Genomic DNA, 17034 nt, shown 5'->3' on the forward strand with positions numbered 1-17034 from the left:
TTCTTTGGTCAATAAACCAGCACTAGACAAGAATTAACCAGCATTCCATCTCCGTCTGGACGTAACTGATGTGTGTTTGTTTTGTCGTAAGCATGAGCTTTGGCTTCATTCTTGGAAAAGAATTAAAAACTTACGCACACCTACGCACAAAACCTCGCAAACTATTTCAACTCATTTCAACGTCACCTCATGTGGTGAATGACAGCAACAGGAATCTACACTGGAATTTGAAGAGAAGATTCTTTGCCATTTTTGCACAGATAGCTCATAAAAATCCTTCTTATTTCTAGTCCTTAGTTAAGATGATTTAATGGCTAGAATTTTGTTCAACCGAGCAGGATTTTGTGACCCAGGTCTGCTTGGAAAGCCAGTACATAAACTAGAGGAAAAAGTTTGTTATATCAAAGTTGATTTTAATATTTATTTATTTATTTATTTATTTATTTATTTAGGCAAAAAAACTAATTTAAATCTCTTCATTCTTAAATATTTTATGATTTTTTTTTAATGTATTTTATATATTTTGATATTGTATTTATATTTTTTTCTTAAACAAATTAACACTCAACCTATCCTAAACTCAGCTATATTTGCATATAACATATTTTATGATTTTTCTATATAGTATTTTTTTTATATATATATTTAAAAAACAAGCATATTTGTATATAAACTTTTTTTATATTCTATGATATTTTTGTAAAAATTGTATGTATTTTATTTTTAAATATTTTTTTTCTAGAACAAATCTCAGCCATTTTCTCAATCTCTATTTTATCTTTTTTTTGTCATTGTTTGATTTATTTTATTGCTCAGTCCTGTAATTAATAGATTAATGGAGTGTTTTTAAAATATTGATATTGTATTTATATTTATATATTTTTCTTTCTTAAACAAATTTACACTTAAGCATATTTACATATAAATATATTTTATATTTTAGATAAAAATATATTATTTTGTATTACATTTTCTAGAACAAACAATCCTAAACTCCACTATATTTCTATATATAATATAATATTTTATATGATTTTTATGTAGTATTATTTTATTTGTTTTATTTTTTTTTTCTTGAACATTTTTTGATATTCTATTATATTTTTGTAAATGTTTTATTTTAAAATATTTTTAGAACAAATCTCAGCCATTTTCTTGAACTCTATTTTATCTTTTTTATGGTATGATTTATTTTATTGCTCAGTCCTGTAATTAATAGAATAATGGAGAGTTTTAAATGGATTGTGTCTTTATTGTCAGGATTTATTTACTTTGCTCTGACCTCCTGACCTGTGTTTTGTCAGGCTGCTGCTCTTCTAACAGGTCGATGCTCCCAGCAGAACATGAATGGGTTTATTGTAAGTCCAGAACCAGCACAATCTGCCCAATCAGAGCACAGCACTGGAATTTGATCAATACATGAACTAAGGGTGTTTTTGGAGATCATATGATTGGCAGGAATGAGAACAGTGTCATAATTTGTCCAGTAAATGATTCTCATGTGTGTGCTTCCGCTGGGATGCTGGGTGGCTCACGCAGGCATGTGTGTGTGTGTTTGGTTTCATGCAGAAAAATGCGCTGAGTGATTTTATGATTTAATCAAAAAGGTATTACTGGGCGGTCAGATGGAAACAGGAAAGACACAGACGTTAATCTGCGAGTGTGTATTTAGTGTGGGGTGTGGTGCTAAGCGTAAATCAGCATGTGTATGAAATCATGGCACAATAGCTCATTTGTTATCAGCCTGCAAGTTTAGACAGTTACATTCATGTGTGTATCTGTCTGCACACACACACATTCACACAGGTGTTTTTGACATCAAAGAGCTCTTTGTTCTTGACTACGGGTTAGTTAAATATTATGCTTGTCTGTACGTTTCTCTCTTTCTCTCTCTGTGTTCAGGAACCAGGCCCTGCGAAGGTGACGGTCACCAGTACCAGCAGCAGCAGCAGTATGGTGTGTCTCCCCAGCACTATAGCTCAGGCAGAGCGAGTGCCGCCCTCCCGGGCCACCCTGTGGCAAGAGGAAACATGGAGTCGAGCCACTATGCCAACAAGCTGCAGCACCGGCAGCCTGAGTCAGCTGGGTACAGACACACAAACATAATTCAGTTGAAACTAACAAAAACAAGGTTATGACATACTGTTGTGAACCTGGGTGTCAGTAAATCAGCTGACGAAATATTGACAATTACTTGTTTCCACAAAAATACATTTTAAATTTTAAATTTAGCACAGAAGCATTCCGTACACAAGTATGCATGTGAGGAAGGAGCGGATGACAGATTGCTTGCGCACAAGTAAGCTAAGGTGGTCATTAAACATGATTCAACAGCATATAAGACGACCCCCTCTTTTTCAAGATGTACCTTTTTGAAAAAGTCTTTTTGAAGACCAAGTCTTGTATTTTATAAAGAAAATGCTTTTATTTGAAAATAATATTCCATATTTTTCATATTTTAATTTTTGTATCGAAAGTATGGTAAATACTGGTAAAAATGTACCAACGATTACATTTAAAGCTGCAGTCCGTAACTTTTTTTTTGGTTAAAAATTATCCAAAATCAATTTTTTAGCAAGTACATAACCAGCCAGTGTTCAAAACTATCTCATTATCTTGTCTCGATTCACAACGGTAAGCTTGTAATAATGTTTTATAATAAGAGCGAAATTTCCACAGGAAATTTGAGCATGTAGCAGTTCGTCTGTGCGTCATTACGTCACGTCCGTAAACAGAAAGAAGAAGTCCAAGCTAGTCAGTTTTATCACGTGAGGACGCAGCTGGTAGCGGCACGTTTATAGCCTGTTCTCACAGCAGCTGAAATAATTAAACTTATCATTTTGATGGCTGATTGTAATCCAGAAATATCCAAATGACAGTCATCAGTGACAACTGGAGATTCACTCGTAGTCTAAAAGCAAAAGACTTTGGACTGTGGAGTGGCTACAGAAATTGAAATCTACGGTTTGACAGAACAGTTGCACGGTTTGATGTGATCCAAGCTAAGCGATCGTTAGATTTAATCATCATTGGCAGCGCGATTTATTGTAGGCCTAATGCTTTTTTCCTCAGTTGGTCAGAACAAAAGTGGCAGAAATGTTACTTACTTGTTCAGATGATATTTTCCAGTGAAAATTCTTTTATTGGTCATACTTTCAAGACGTAGAATCTGTGATTCTGAAATACAGTATTCACACCGGTGCGGTGACTGAGAGCAAGCATTAGATTCATCCGCGCTGAAGAGCTGTGCCGAGGCACAACGCACGTAACGATAACTGTTCCGCATAATGACTGCAATCACAGGTTTCAAACAGAGATGGCGACAAAGAGGAAAAATCGCGGACTGCAGCTTTAAAAAATAAAACTTTTTGGCATACCATAAAAATAACCTGTAGCCCATATATTATATAACAATTAGGCTATCCATCTAATAGTGAAAACCAAGTGGCCAAAATTAAATTAACAGTAGAAGTGAAATCTTATTGTAGTTTGAATTCGGGGTTCCGACTTATGTTTTAAAGTCACGTATATGGGGGAAGTTCGGTCCCATCAGCAGGACAAGCAAACATGACAGTCGCACGGCTCTTAGACGGTAAGCTTTTCTTTGACTGTTAGCGTTTTTAAGATGCACTCATTTTACATGTTTTTTGGCGCCACCTATTGTTGTGGGTGTATTATTGACACGTAAATGTCTAGACCCTGAATATAAGACGAACCCATTTTTTCAGACGTATTTATAAGAAAAAAACATTGTCTTATATTCGGAACAATACGGTAAATTAAAACAGCCTAACATTACTGAATGAAATGTCGACCCAGGAAGAGGTAACGACTGTGAAGCTTTGGGGGTCCCTCAGGTTTTTGTTCAAAATATTGCTTTTTTATTTTAAGCTCTTGGATATATCTTTTTGTAAATAATTGTTTAACAGCAGAATTGACAGTGAACTTCATTACCCATGATTCTGCAAAAGAAATTCCGTCCAATCAAGAATTTCAAGAAGCTAATCTTGCCAAAGGAACTCTTTAATGTGACAATACCAGCATTTCCCCCTAGCATTTTGAGGGCTGTTGAGCAGATTCTTAAACACCTCTGATTGGCCATTGTGTTCATGCACTCAACAGATATGTCTGTAATTGGCTAAAATGATCAATGCTTCAAAAACATCTGTGACCGAGCGCTTGCGCAGATACACATGGCAGAGGCGTCTATCAGCGGATATATTGGGGATCTGCTGATAGACGCCTGCTTTCAAACTCTCCCATGTGTATCTGTGTAAGCACTTGGTGAAGAGTGTCACAGATGTCTATTTACAACATGTCAACATGCAACAGTCTCCTTATGCTCTCAAATCACTTAAATATTTGTATCAGGGGCAGTGCCTCCTCAGAAAATTGGATGAGGAAAAAAATCCACAGTACAAAAATAAAACAATGCAAATATTCAGAAATATGAATATTATGAAAACATGTTTGAATCACTAGAACCTGTTCAACAGTGACACCAGCAGTTAAAATTATGCCTTTTTTAAAAATCACTATTGGAAAAATGATTGGGAAAAATAATCCTGGAGCCAAGGCCGCTTAAAAAGTGAGCAGGCTCTGTTGTACTCTATTGTGGTGGTGAGTTTTGGTGCAAATGCCACTCAGAACATCATAGCAACAGTGAGTTTTTGTCAAATTTTCTGCATTAAAGTCTAGAGGAATATCTACCCTTGACTACAGCATCTATCAGTCCACTGTTCAGTACATGTGATTTATAATATTGAATTACATCACCAGGAAACATTAGTTATTTTGGTCTTAGAGGAAAGACGTCCACTTCACACATCATAAAGTCACTGGACCTCCAATTTCAGGCAAAATGAAAAGAACATTTAAATAGATTCACTCACTCACAAAAACCACACTAACTATAATTTCTGACAAAATGCTACAGTGATTGTTACCTCAATAAAACTGTGGTAACTTGGTGTTAGTCACCACTGTCATTAAAAACAATATTAAACAAAATGACAGATTCTCAAAGCGTCTTACACTGTTTGAAGGAGATCCCAGATTAATTTAATATGATTTTGCAGTAGTTAACTAGGTATTTTGGCAGCATGGTACGTTTTTGTGAAGGTACTGACTCTGATTTTTCTGTCTTTCTCACGCTCAGACTCAGGAAACTTAAGTGCTGGTCGTAAGCCACGGGTGGAGAGTGGATATTTTTCATTGGAAAAACCCAAACCCGAAGAAGATGAAGGACGACAGCATCAACTCCAGCAAGAGCGAGAGCCGCAACCGCAGCAGCAGCCGCCCCCTCTGCTTTCTTCTTCCGCCGCCTCGTCGTCCTCTTCCTCACGCTCCAGGTATCTCTCATTTGATCCCGAGCTCTTCAGCTCTCCAGTCAGCTCACACAAACGCACATCACACAACCCACACGCTGCTGCTAACACACAGATTTCCGGTGACGTGTGCGTTACATATAACGCCCGCGCTCACAGACACAACACAGAAAGACTTAGCAAATCAGAGGAGCATCTTTCAGTGGACGCCCCGTTGCTGGAGTTCCCGCCCTCTTCGGATGCTAATCCCCGTCCCCTTCCCAGCCCGGACACGCTCTCCAGCCCAAACTCGCACACATGCCACGCAAACATCCTCCCATCATCCCTGTCCTCTTCTCAGAGCTCTTTGGACTCTGAGCAGAGTCCGGAGAGCCGTGTGGGCGGAGCCCCGGGCAGGGCGGGCCGAGGTGGGCAGGGTTACGCCGCCCTGGCGGACGTGCCGCGGGCACGGAGACTCAGTCATCGGGAAGCTTACCGATCCAGTCAGAAACGGCAGGAGCTGCGAGCACGCGCAAGGAGCCCTGGCAGGGAGGAAGTGGAACGACTGTTCGGACGTGAACGAAGGTGATGAGCGATACGCACACACAATCTCTGATTCAAACCCAATCTTCTTAGACAGCATCTTTATAAGTAACTGATTTGAAATGCCCTACATGGGTAGCAGCTCTTGTAGTGTGCATCACACAAATAGCACTTAACCCTAGAACTATATAATTTTTGATACGCAAAGGCCTCTAAATTATTAAAACTTGGCTGAAAAACCTGTTGTACACAATGTTCTATATGCCTTATGTCACCTGACTGATCCAAATTGCATATTTTTGCTCGGTTTGGGCCTCTAAATGAGTTTTTTCCTCCTCAAGTATGAGCTCCATATTCTCACTCTATCATACTATATGAGCCATAAAAGCCTGAAAGTTTAATAAAAGTTTAATAAACTGTTCTGTTTAAAAAAAAAAAATAGAACTATTATTTCATACTTAAGGCTTTACAGGGTTAATAATAGCAAATAATATTATTAACAAATAACATTCTTAATATTAATATTAATTGCTATAAAATAGTGTTTGTTAATATTAAGTATGTTATTTGTTAATAATATTATTTGATTTATTATTTTATTTAAAATTTATTATAAATTATTTGATATTATTAAATGTAATTTATTTGTAATAATATTAATTGCTATACAATATTTGTTATTAAAAATAAATTACATTTAATAATATTATCAAATAATTTATAGTACATTTTAAATAAAATAATAATAAATAAAATAACAAATAATATTATTAAAAAAATCAAAAATAATAGCATAACCTATACAAATACTTGATGAAATATTTTATTTTTAATGAACTTTTAATTTAATTTAACTTTTTTTTTAATCAAAACTGAATAAAATATATTTATTTTTTTGTATGTGATTCAAATAGAATTTAAATAGAATTTATGCATTGCTAAAATGGCTTGGAATGCAGCCTCATGTAATGATGCCATTGTAGAAATGTTGTTCAATTTGTTCCACATCTAGCTACTGAGATAGAAATGATTCGTATTCATCTGGTCATGTGATCTCCGCCCCATGAGGATCCATTATTACCCTAATTACATGACTAGAGTCTCATGTATATGTGCATTTATTTTCAACTTCTGAAGCGCTGTTAGTTTTTTGCATTAAACATTGTAATTACCTGGTGCACTTTTAATACTAACGTGTAGTTTAAGTTCATTACTTGATACTCTAATTAGCACAAAAATACGCTGCAACTGAGAAACTGTTTTTAATTTAATTAGCTACTTTTCAGTGGCGACTAAAGTGTATAATCATCATTTCCTTCAATTTTTATGCATTCTGCACTAAAGGATAATGGCTTTTAAAATCTCAACATGTGACATGAAATGTCAAATATCCAGTATTGTTACTGTTTGGAATAGATTTTATGTGCTTATGATGCCTAAAAATGCTGTCTAGGAAGGCAAGTCACTAGAGTTCGTACCAGAGCCAGTGACACAGTTAAATATACATACATTTAACTCACAGAAATAAAGACATTCAAGTTTTATAATAGTTTATAGTCTGAATGTAATTGAGCAGATATACGGTTTTGTACAGGGAACTGAAGATGCGCAGCTACTTCCCCTGCAGCATAAACACAATCTGCTCTCTCAGTCCCAGCCAACACGCCTGCTGTGTTTACGTCTCCGAGCGAGTGTGGAGGTTATATCTCCACCTGCTGGAGCCGGCAGGAAAAACCAGCTGGTTATCTGTCAATGACACTCAAGATGAACAAGCAGGAAGGATGTGCTGCTATCTGTCTGAGCTAATGCTGTGTCTTTAGCACTTAGAATCATGACATTCATCCCATTCTTGCAGCTTTAGCGCCACCTAGTGAACACTTTGTAAAACTGAACTTCCAGCCTAATCTCTCTTCCATTTTGTTGAAATCTCAACACAGACCTGAACACTGTATCTGTTCAGTTCTGTATCTGTGATTTAAAATGTTTCTTTATTTCTGCACTCCTTTCATTTCTTTTTTTTTCTTTCTCTCTCATGCTTTTTATGTCTTTTTTACTTTTTATTTGATCTGTTTCTCCTCTTTTTCAGGCAGTCTTCTGAAACTCTGCACTTCCTGCCCTGTGCCACGCCCTGCCACGCCCTCTGACACACCCACTGCTTACTTTCATTCCACCTGCTGGGGCCAAACTATAACACACATACACACACACACATCTCAGAATCAAAGACATAAAAACCAAAGCCTTTTTCACACCGCAAGCAGTGCATAGTTATTTCGGCGAGCAGATTAACAGTGAATTCAGACTGCCCAACCATGAGGCACAGACGATTTAGTTTGTAGCCTCACTATGGGGTTTGCTTAGATGATTGTAAAGGTTCACTCAGTCATTTTTTTTGTATGCTTTGCTAAAATGGCTTGAATGCAGCCTCACACAACACGATTGTGTGACGATTTTTCTAGTCAACTAGTAGTCATTCATTTAAGCAATTAGTCGACTAATAAGCCATATAAATCATAATAATGAGCCTTTAATTGCCTATATATACAACACATAAAGCTTGCCACTTTGCACCGGCAAAAGTGATAATTATGAATATGTCATGAAAAAAACAGCAAGGAGACTGTCTAAACATTTTAATAATTTATTGATAATGTTTTCTGTGTTTTGAGCTGCAAAGTTTAAGACTCATTTCCGCAGTAGTGTGCGCGTCTATATGCACATTTCTTACGGATTTCATAATCTCAGAATATTTGTTTTCCACTTGAATTGGTTGACAATCGCTTGACATTTCAAGCTTTCTATAGATATGTTTCTCATGTCTGTGAGGCAAATATTCACTGAGTTTTGGTTAATTTTTTTGACGTGCTCAAGTTCACAGAAACTGAGACAACAAATTGCATCCTGTTTGGAGTATTTTATTTTGCGACTAATAACATTTTTGGTCGATTAAGCTTCTTCTAGTCAACTGATTAGTCGAATATTAGGGGGCAAACCTTGTAGAAATGTTATTCAGTTTATTCCACTACTAGCTACTGAGATAAAAATGATTCGTATTCATCTTGTAATGCAGTGTCCATTATTAGCCCACTTATATGAAATATATAATATATATATATTTATATATATATATTAGAAAAATTATGACTGTTATTAAAGGAAATGCTAAATGTTGTACCCCAGAAATCAGTTGTGCATCAGAAACGTTGTCAGTGTCGAAGCATAATGCACGTATGCTGCTGCTTCAGTTGGGTGTGAAACAGGTGTAGAAGATCAATTATTCCTACTAACACACGGGTGTACACTGGGACAAAGACTGATTGCTGTCTGGGGTTCTGCTCATGGCTGTTGTCGCTGGTTTCCTGTGTCTGTCCCTCTGCTCTGCCATCTGCTCGTATAAGACATCTAAAATTCATCTTGTTAAACAAATACTACAAATCAGTGACATGCTAACATCTCAGATACTCTCTGTTGAGAAAAGCCTAAATTCTTCCTAAAGGTCATTTTACAGAAGAAATTAAGCTTTTCTGTGTTATGCTAAAAGTTGCTGCATTATAAATTTAAAATGATTTTTCATTCAACTAATTAAAATATTACATTACATCGGCTTTTGGAACAGGAATCTGTTTTATAATACAAAGTCGTTCTGAGGCAGTGTCACAGCTTTAATGTCATGAAACAATTTCCAGCCACATTTCCTGTTTGAGTTATGACAGTGTGAAGGTTATTTATGAGGTCAGTTTCAGCTGACCAGTAATGAACAGAGGAAGTGATTTTTCATCTTTTTCACAAAAATATGCTCCATCATCCTTCCTCTGTAGATGTAAACATCCTGCAGTGTTAGGTAGAAATAATAAAATGTGTTTATTTATTAATGCATTTATTAGTTTATTATGTGTTGCATTTAACTCTTTATTCTTAAGCCTTTATTTTAGACAAACCTCAGAGTCAAAACTAAAGTTTAAGAAGATCTGTGATGAAAGGAAAGCATCTGGTTATGCCGTATTTTCCATTGTTTTTGTTCTGACCTCTGTGTGTGTTCTGCTGCAGACGTTCACAGGTCATCGAGAGATTTGAGAGTCATGACGACGTCAACACTCCAGAGCAAATGGACACAACGAATTCTTCAACAGATCTCGCCCCTTCTTACTCTAAAACAGCCAATCAGAGAGCAGGACGCAATGAGAGACGCTTGTCTAACCAGAAACAGGTACTCATTTAACATTATTCAATAAAATCATTTTTGCATCTGTTGAAAATGCTGTATAAATTGCAATACAGCACTTTGAGTGTGCAGGAATGAATAAACTAAACATTTTTGCTATCGTTCAGTAAATTGCTGAGTGTTGTTACAGCAATAAGCCAGTTCATTCAATGGATCATCATCCAATGAGATTTCAGAATCAGTCTGTTTTATAATAAAATTTCAAGGAGGCCTAGTAGCAGTAACTCATCAAAATCACCAGTAACAACATGTTTTTCACAATTGATTCATTTTTAATTTCTTTCTTAAACTGTCGCAGGAATTCTCATTGGATTCAGCTAAAGGCCGGACGGATGAGGTTTCTTCACTAGCTGGTTACCGGAGGGCCAAAAGTCTGGACCGCAGAGCCACAGAGACACTCATGACTGTAAGACCACAAATAACACACAAATCCACATTAATTAAGGCTATAATTGACAAGAATTTTAAATTATGGTATTGTATATATGGTGATGTATGATATCAAAATAGTGTTGGTAGTAATTTAAAATTTATGATAAATAACAGGTAGAAAGTTTTAGGATTTTATTTTTTTTTTTAAATTAAATTATAAACAACAAAACAGAACTTTGTTATGAATATTAAGTCATTACTGAAATTATATTAATTTTATATCATCTGTCATCTATCATCTGTAAATAAATATCTTATTTACAGATATTTATTATATATATATATATATATATATATATATATATATATATATAATAAATATCTGTAAATAAGATATTTAGATATTTTAATTAAAATTTAAAAAATATACATTGTAAATTTTGTGATTATAGAAAAATGTCATTTTTCATGTTTCATATCAAATGCTGCCACATCATACATTATCATCTGCTTTAATCTTTTGTTTCTCTGAATTCAGCTGATGTGTTACTTTAGTTAGAAATGTTATGTTGTCCATGAATGTGTCATCTTTTAAAGGGGCTTATGTAAGCATTTTCATGTATTAATCGCTTTTTTTATTGCTAACGAAACTTCCTAGGTTGTTTTTGAAAGCCTGTAGACTGATTTATATGTAAAGGACTTGGCATGTTTTTGCAAGGAAAATCACAAGTATTTGACGGTTATGCACTCTCTCTTCCGTTCATTGACACATGAAATGAATGATTGCTAACAGGATAATACCAAAAGAGCTATTCGGTTCTGTAATGTCAATGTGTCTTTTATAAAGGGCAAAGTGTTTCTAAAGGGCACCTATTTTGCAAAATCGACTTTTACATGATGTTTGGACATAAATGTGTATTGGCAGTGTGTGAACACAACTACCCTACAATGATAAAAATCCACCCAGTCCTTTTTTTTAATCTCCATTAAACCAAAGCAGTCTCATTAGACATGCAGTGTTGATTCTCTGAGCAGTGTGATGTCACACTGCACAGTTTCCGCCCTCATTGAGCTGTCCACTATTTTCTCACCCCCCAAAAGTGGCAATTTTAACATGCTATAAAAAAAAATAAAAATCTGTGGGGTATTTTGAGATATAACTTCACATACACGCTATTGGGGCATCAGAGACTTAAATTACATCTTGTAAAAAGGGGCATAATGGACTGATGGACCACCATCTGACCTCTGGATCAACTTTCCTTTTCTGTGTTGCTCATTAAGATGCAAAACACTATGACTGTTTCATTCTCACAATAGTTAACTTTCACGTTGTTGGTTAGAATTATATTGCATTACATGCAAAGTCGAATATAAACCTTATAATCTAAAGTGTGTTTATAAAATGTTTATTTATGTTTATTTCTAAGGGGCTGCAGAGCTCTAAGAGTGTTTGTGTGTTTCAGCTGTTAGTACTGCGTTCATGCAAACCCAACCCAGAACCGCTTCACCACCCGCGATTTATAAATAGCATTCACTCAGAGCGTTAGGACCAGAGACACCGACACATGCCCAAACACACACACACACACATGCATACGAGAACACAGATTCATGTTCATACACACAGAAAGACGGCATGTGAGTCAGAAGCGTGTGAAGAACAGGTCACAGATGAAACTCAACAAGACTAAGGTACTGTGAACCGAACGCTGAACTACTGAACGCCCGGTGGGTGTGATCTCGACTGGACCAGATCTGCTCTGTACTGCAGCATTAGATACTATGGTAGAGGGTTTGTATTATTATTGGTTGTGTAATTTTAGGTTGTATATTAGATTGTTTATGGCTCTGCTCCTGTTCAAATCTTGCAGTTTATTTGTGCCGGACCCTTCTGACTTATGACTGTGTTTGGTGCTTGTTTTATGATGCATACCTCTTCTGAATATACAATTTTATATATATTTAAGTTATATTAGTTGTGTTGTATTGAGATTAACATATTGATATTAACATATTTATTAGATATGTTATTGTGTTTTAACTGTTGATGTCTTGTTCAAAAGGGTTTACATGTAGCTGAATGCATGTTAAGTACTTTAAAAAAGCATTTTTGAAAATCATGATTTGTAAACAAATATCTCACTGAGAAAAATAGCAAGAGATATTACTGAGCACAACCGGGACAAGCCACTTTTCCGATGGTCTGGGTTGAGAAAATATGTTTGCATTTTACTTTATCTATAGGCATTTAAATTGTACTTTTAATAAATTGTGTTAATTTATTCTATAGGTGAGATAAACTGTATTTAAAAGAAAAAAGTATTTAGAAATAAGGTAGAAGACTAAAACAAGAAGTCATCGGGATTCATTCATGAATGAAAATCATTTATAAATCATTTTTGAGTGAATTCCTGCATTGAATTTGAGTTTTTCGGTCAGTCATGAAAACTTGATTAATGTTTATTAACAATTGGCTGGGTTGTTAATGTGGGAAGTTTATTAATTTTATGATTTGTTCTCATCTCTTTCAGCCGGACCTGCTGAACTTTAAAAAAGGATGGATGACCAAACTGTACGAAGATGGATTGGTGAGTCTAAAATGAACCAGTCATAGTCTTAAAGGGTTAATTCACCCAAAAATGACATTTCTGTCATTAATTACTCACTCTTAAGTCGTTCCACACCCGTAAGACCTTCGCTCATCTTCAGAACACAAATTAAGATATGTTTGATGAAATGAAGTAGTAAAAACATTGTTAAAATAGTCAACGTGACTGTCTGAAGATGAACGAAGGTCTTATGGGTGTGGAACGACATAATTAATGACTGAAATTTCATTTTTGGGTGAACTAACCCTTTAAACAGCACATTCAGGAATGAATGCTTTAGTTATGTCTGAACGTTTAAATTGAAGATTATTCAAAAGGTTCATTCTGCTTCTGTCTCTCTTTGTGTCTCAGTGGAAGAAACACTGGTTTGTTCTGACCGATCAGAGCCTGAGGTTCTACCGTGACTCCATCGCTGAGGAGGTGAGTGTTTTCATCAGCGATTAAAACAGCACTGTTAACTAACACTTTAATAATGTCCCTCATGTTCCTCAGGCTGCTGATCTGGACGGAGAGATTGATCTGTCCACATGCTACGATGTGACAGAATTCCCAGTTCAGAGGAACTATGGCTTCCAAATTATCGTGAGTGATGTTGTTATTTTATGGTTTTGTGTGTATTTTACCCCTATAAAGACTATGGTGTTTTAGGGATGATTTCTGAAGGATCATGTGACACTGAAGACTGGAGTAATGATGCTGAATATATGCACAGGAAGAAATATATTCAAATAAAAAACATTTAAATTAAACTGTAATAATATTTTGCAATATTACTGTTTTTACTATGTTGTTAATCAAATAAACGCAGCCTTGATTAGCATAACACTCTTCTTTCAAAAACATTAAATTATTCCAAACCTAGCGTATATACCAAATACCAAAACTGCTTAATGATCTAACTCCAACTCATACATTTTTTCGGCCGTCCATCCCTGTGCTCTTGAGTTAATGATGCTAGACAAATATGCTACTAGGGTTGCATTGGTATGTTTTCACACCTAAATAAAGCTGTGGTGATGTTAGCTGTAACCCTAACGCTGTTCCACACTAAGCATTGTTTCATCACTAATGTCACCTGATCTGTCAGCAGCTGTGACATCATCACTTCCCTCTAAAATAACACCTTACAGGTCCAATGCCACACGTCAGATGTTTGTCTAATATTCTTTTGCCTTTACTAAAGGGCAAATAGATGTTTTTAATATCAAATCAGTATATTTTATTAATGGCTTTAACTCAAGCAACACTATTTCTATCAAATTAATTCTTAGGATTAGTGATTTATAATTTGCAAATAAGAAATTCATTTGGTGGATGCAAAAATGGTCAGAAGACTTATGAAGATATAATGACACAGTTTTAGTTTATAAATGTTTGATGCACATGCTACTGTGTTTTATTAATAAAGCTGTTGAGATGTACTTGATATTGTGTTGTTCGTCTAGGTGGCGAATAACTGTAGGTTCCCTGGTGCTGTTTTTAAAGTTATTTTAGAGATGTCAGAAATAGCAGAAAGCGTTGGCCGTCTCTGTGTACAGACGAACAGCAGGGCGTCAGTGTCAAGAAATGAATAACAACTGTAAATATAACTTCAGCCTGCTATCTTTATGCCTTGGATAGAGAATGCCGCGGATAAACTAACGTAATACTAAACTCCCGTCTGAAACTCCTCTTGCCGTCTGATCTGTCGGATTTTAGTTTTCACTTAAGCTGTATATCATGAACTTTTATTCCAGTATGTGATTGGACCATTTCTTGTGGTATAATCTTTTTGACATGCTTTTTCATTCATTTTGTGATATGCAAGGTTCGCACAGTCATGGCAAATGGAAATATCAAGGAATTTTAAAATTGTGATTTCTTGGCTTATAAAAATATTTGATCAGTTAAAATCTGAAAATATTTCCTATAATTTATATAATTTTTATAATTATGTTCAGCTCTGAAATGTTTATTATTATTATTATATTTAATATAATATTATAATATAAATATAATAATTTACATTTTTATATATTTTATTGGATCTAAAATATTTAGAGCTGAAGAATTATCCAAAAATTTGTTTGAGAGCTGTTTATAAAATAATAGATAACCTTTGAATAATTTTTTAAAAATAAACTTGTTAACTTTTTTTTTTTTTAATTACAATTGTCCAGTAATCATGACTGGAAAAGTCTTGTAAAAGTAAAAGAAACTCATTGGATTTACTGTATATTCTGTGGCGCTTGAAGTCGAATTGAACAGCAATATAAGAAGTGAACAGAAATAGTCACTTTTAGTTCATCTGATCAATCTCCTCATTCACATCCTTGTCTTCCTCTCAGAGTAAGGAAGGGGCATTCACACTGTCTGCCATGACCTCTGGGATACGCAGAAACTGGATTCAGGCCATTCTGAAGAACATGCGCCCCACAGTTGCTCCTGATGTCACACGGTGAGCTTCTACATCATGTTTAGTTTGAAAAGGATGAGAGAACATCAAACATTTACCAATCAGATTTCCCTCTGTAACTTAATTAGGAAAAAAATTGTTTTCATCTATAAAATAAAGGTGAAGTGTGTCATTTCTGCACCTCTAGTGGCAACAATTGGTTTTTCAGTCTATTCACCTGGGCCTGGCATAACAACACTGGCTCAGAGTTCAGCAGGCAGGCTCTGAAATGACAAACCTTACCTTTTAAAGATCCACACCATTATACAAACAGTACATGCTTACCCTAAAGCATTTGAGTGCATGAACTCTTCTTTGGAAAAATGTCAACTTTAATTTTTCCTCTTGAGTTTTCCTCAAAAACTGATTTTGTTTTTTATTATTATTATTATTTCAGTTTTTTTCTGTTCCTCACTTACCTATGTAATTTATTTTCTTGTGTTTTTCCTGCTCCGTCCATCTGACTACAGGAAAAATGTGTCTCTGAAACTTTCAGTTCTTATGCCCAGGTTGGCATTTCCTGTTCTTATTCTAACCTGTGTGTGTATTTGTGGCCGCTGTTGTGTCAGCTGATGTGCTTTCATGATGTTCTGGCTTCTATCTGTTATGTTAGTAATTCCTATTCCCTTTCGCCTGTCGTTTGCCTGTTTGCTCTGTTTATAATGGGGCTGTTAATTTAACATGTTCAGTAATACACTTATTTGTATTGTAAATAACATGTTAAAAATCAGCCACTCTGACACAAACAGAATGGAGAGAGATAAATGAAATAGAAGAGCCTTCACAGTGTATGCCTAGTTATTTTGGAGTGTGTTGCATCGCTGCTGTGTATGTGGCCAGATTGTTTTTGTTTGTGCTTTTAACTTTTGAGACTACTTAATTATGTGTAACAGCATTACATTTATTTAATGCTCTTGACACATTTACCTAATTTAAAATTCCAGCTGTTTCACACTACATGCTAACCAGACGCAACATGATAAAGTGATACGTGTGAAATCCTGTCTGACTGAAGGACATTTTATCAGCTTCACACTGGACAGACCTATATTAAACCTTTTCATTGGAGACAGACAACTTAAAAAAAAACAAAAAAACATAAAGACACATTTGAAAAAGCGTATTATGTCATGTCTGGTTAGGGCATGATGTTGTTCTGTGTATTTTTTGAAAGCAATTATAAATTAGGTAGACATGCAACTGAACTATCAAATCAGTAAAGAATTGGTAAAGACCTAAACAGATAATTTAATTATAAATCTTATCCATATGGGACATTTACTAAAGCTAAGGTCATTTGGAGTCTTCGCATGGCAGAATTAAATTATTAGATGAAACCTATTATTTTAGGCCCAACAAGTTAAAAATATCCAATAATTTATGCATATTGATGCTTTTTTTTAAAAAAATGTTTTTTCTTAAAAGAATGAATTTAATGCATTAAAACTAAATGTAATAGATTTTAGGAGGAAAATATTTTTTATATTTATATACTTTTACAGCCATATTCCAGCACATTCAAAATGTGAAGTTTCATCTATTGAC

At 35.1% G+C, this 17034-nt stretch overlaps 1 protein-coding gene across 8 annotated transcripts in view; it reads left to right on the forward strand.

Annotated features, from left to right (window-relative positions):
- si:ch73-103b11.2 (trichohyalin) overlaps nucleotides 1–17034 on the forward strand; it is a 56260-nt gene that overhangs the window by 21622 nt on the left and 17604 nt on the right. For 4 of the 8 annotated variants that reach the window (XM_048173771.1, XM_048173769.1, XM_048173765.1 and 1 more), the window contains exons 6-15: nucleotides 1305–1358; nucleotides 1903–2086; nucleotides 5159–5891; nucleotides 9897–10056; nucleotides 10370–10477; nucleotides 12978–13034; nucleotides 13407–13475; nucleotides 13548–13637; nucleotides 15383–15492; nucleotides 15960–15998. In XM_048173771.1, coding sequence (XP_048029728.1) covers nucleotides 1305–1358; nucleotides 1903–2086; nucleotides 5159–5891; nucleotides 9897–10056; nucleotides 10370–10477; nucleotides 12978–13034; nucleotides 13407–13475; nucleotides 13548–13637; nucleotides 15383–15492; nucleotides 15960–15998 — 1604 coding nt within the window. The remainder of the gene's footprint in view (nucleotides 1–1304; nucleotides 1359–1902; nucleotides 2087–5158; nucleotides 5892–9896; nucleotides 10057–10369; nucleotides 10478–12977; nucleotides 13035–13406; nucleotides 13476–13547; nucleotides 13638–15382; nucleotides 15493–15959; nucleotides 15999–17034) is intronic. The other 4 variants (XM_048173772.1, XM_048173766.1, XM_048173770.1 and 1 more) reach the window with 4 other exon arrangements.

Source organism: Megalobrama amblycephala, linkage group LG22 (genome assembly GCF_018812025.1).
Source record: "Megalobrama amblycephala isolate DHTTF-2021 linkage group LG22, ASM1881202v1, whole genome shotgun sequence".
Lineage (NCBI taxonomy): Eukaryota > Metazoa > Chordata > Actinopteri > Cypriniformes > Xenocyprididae > Megalobrama > Megalobrama amblycephala.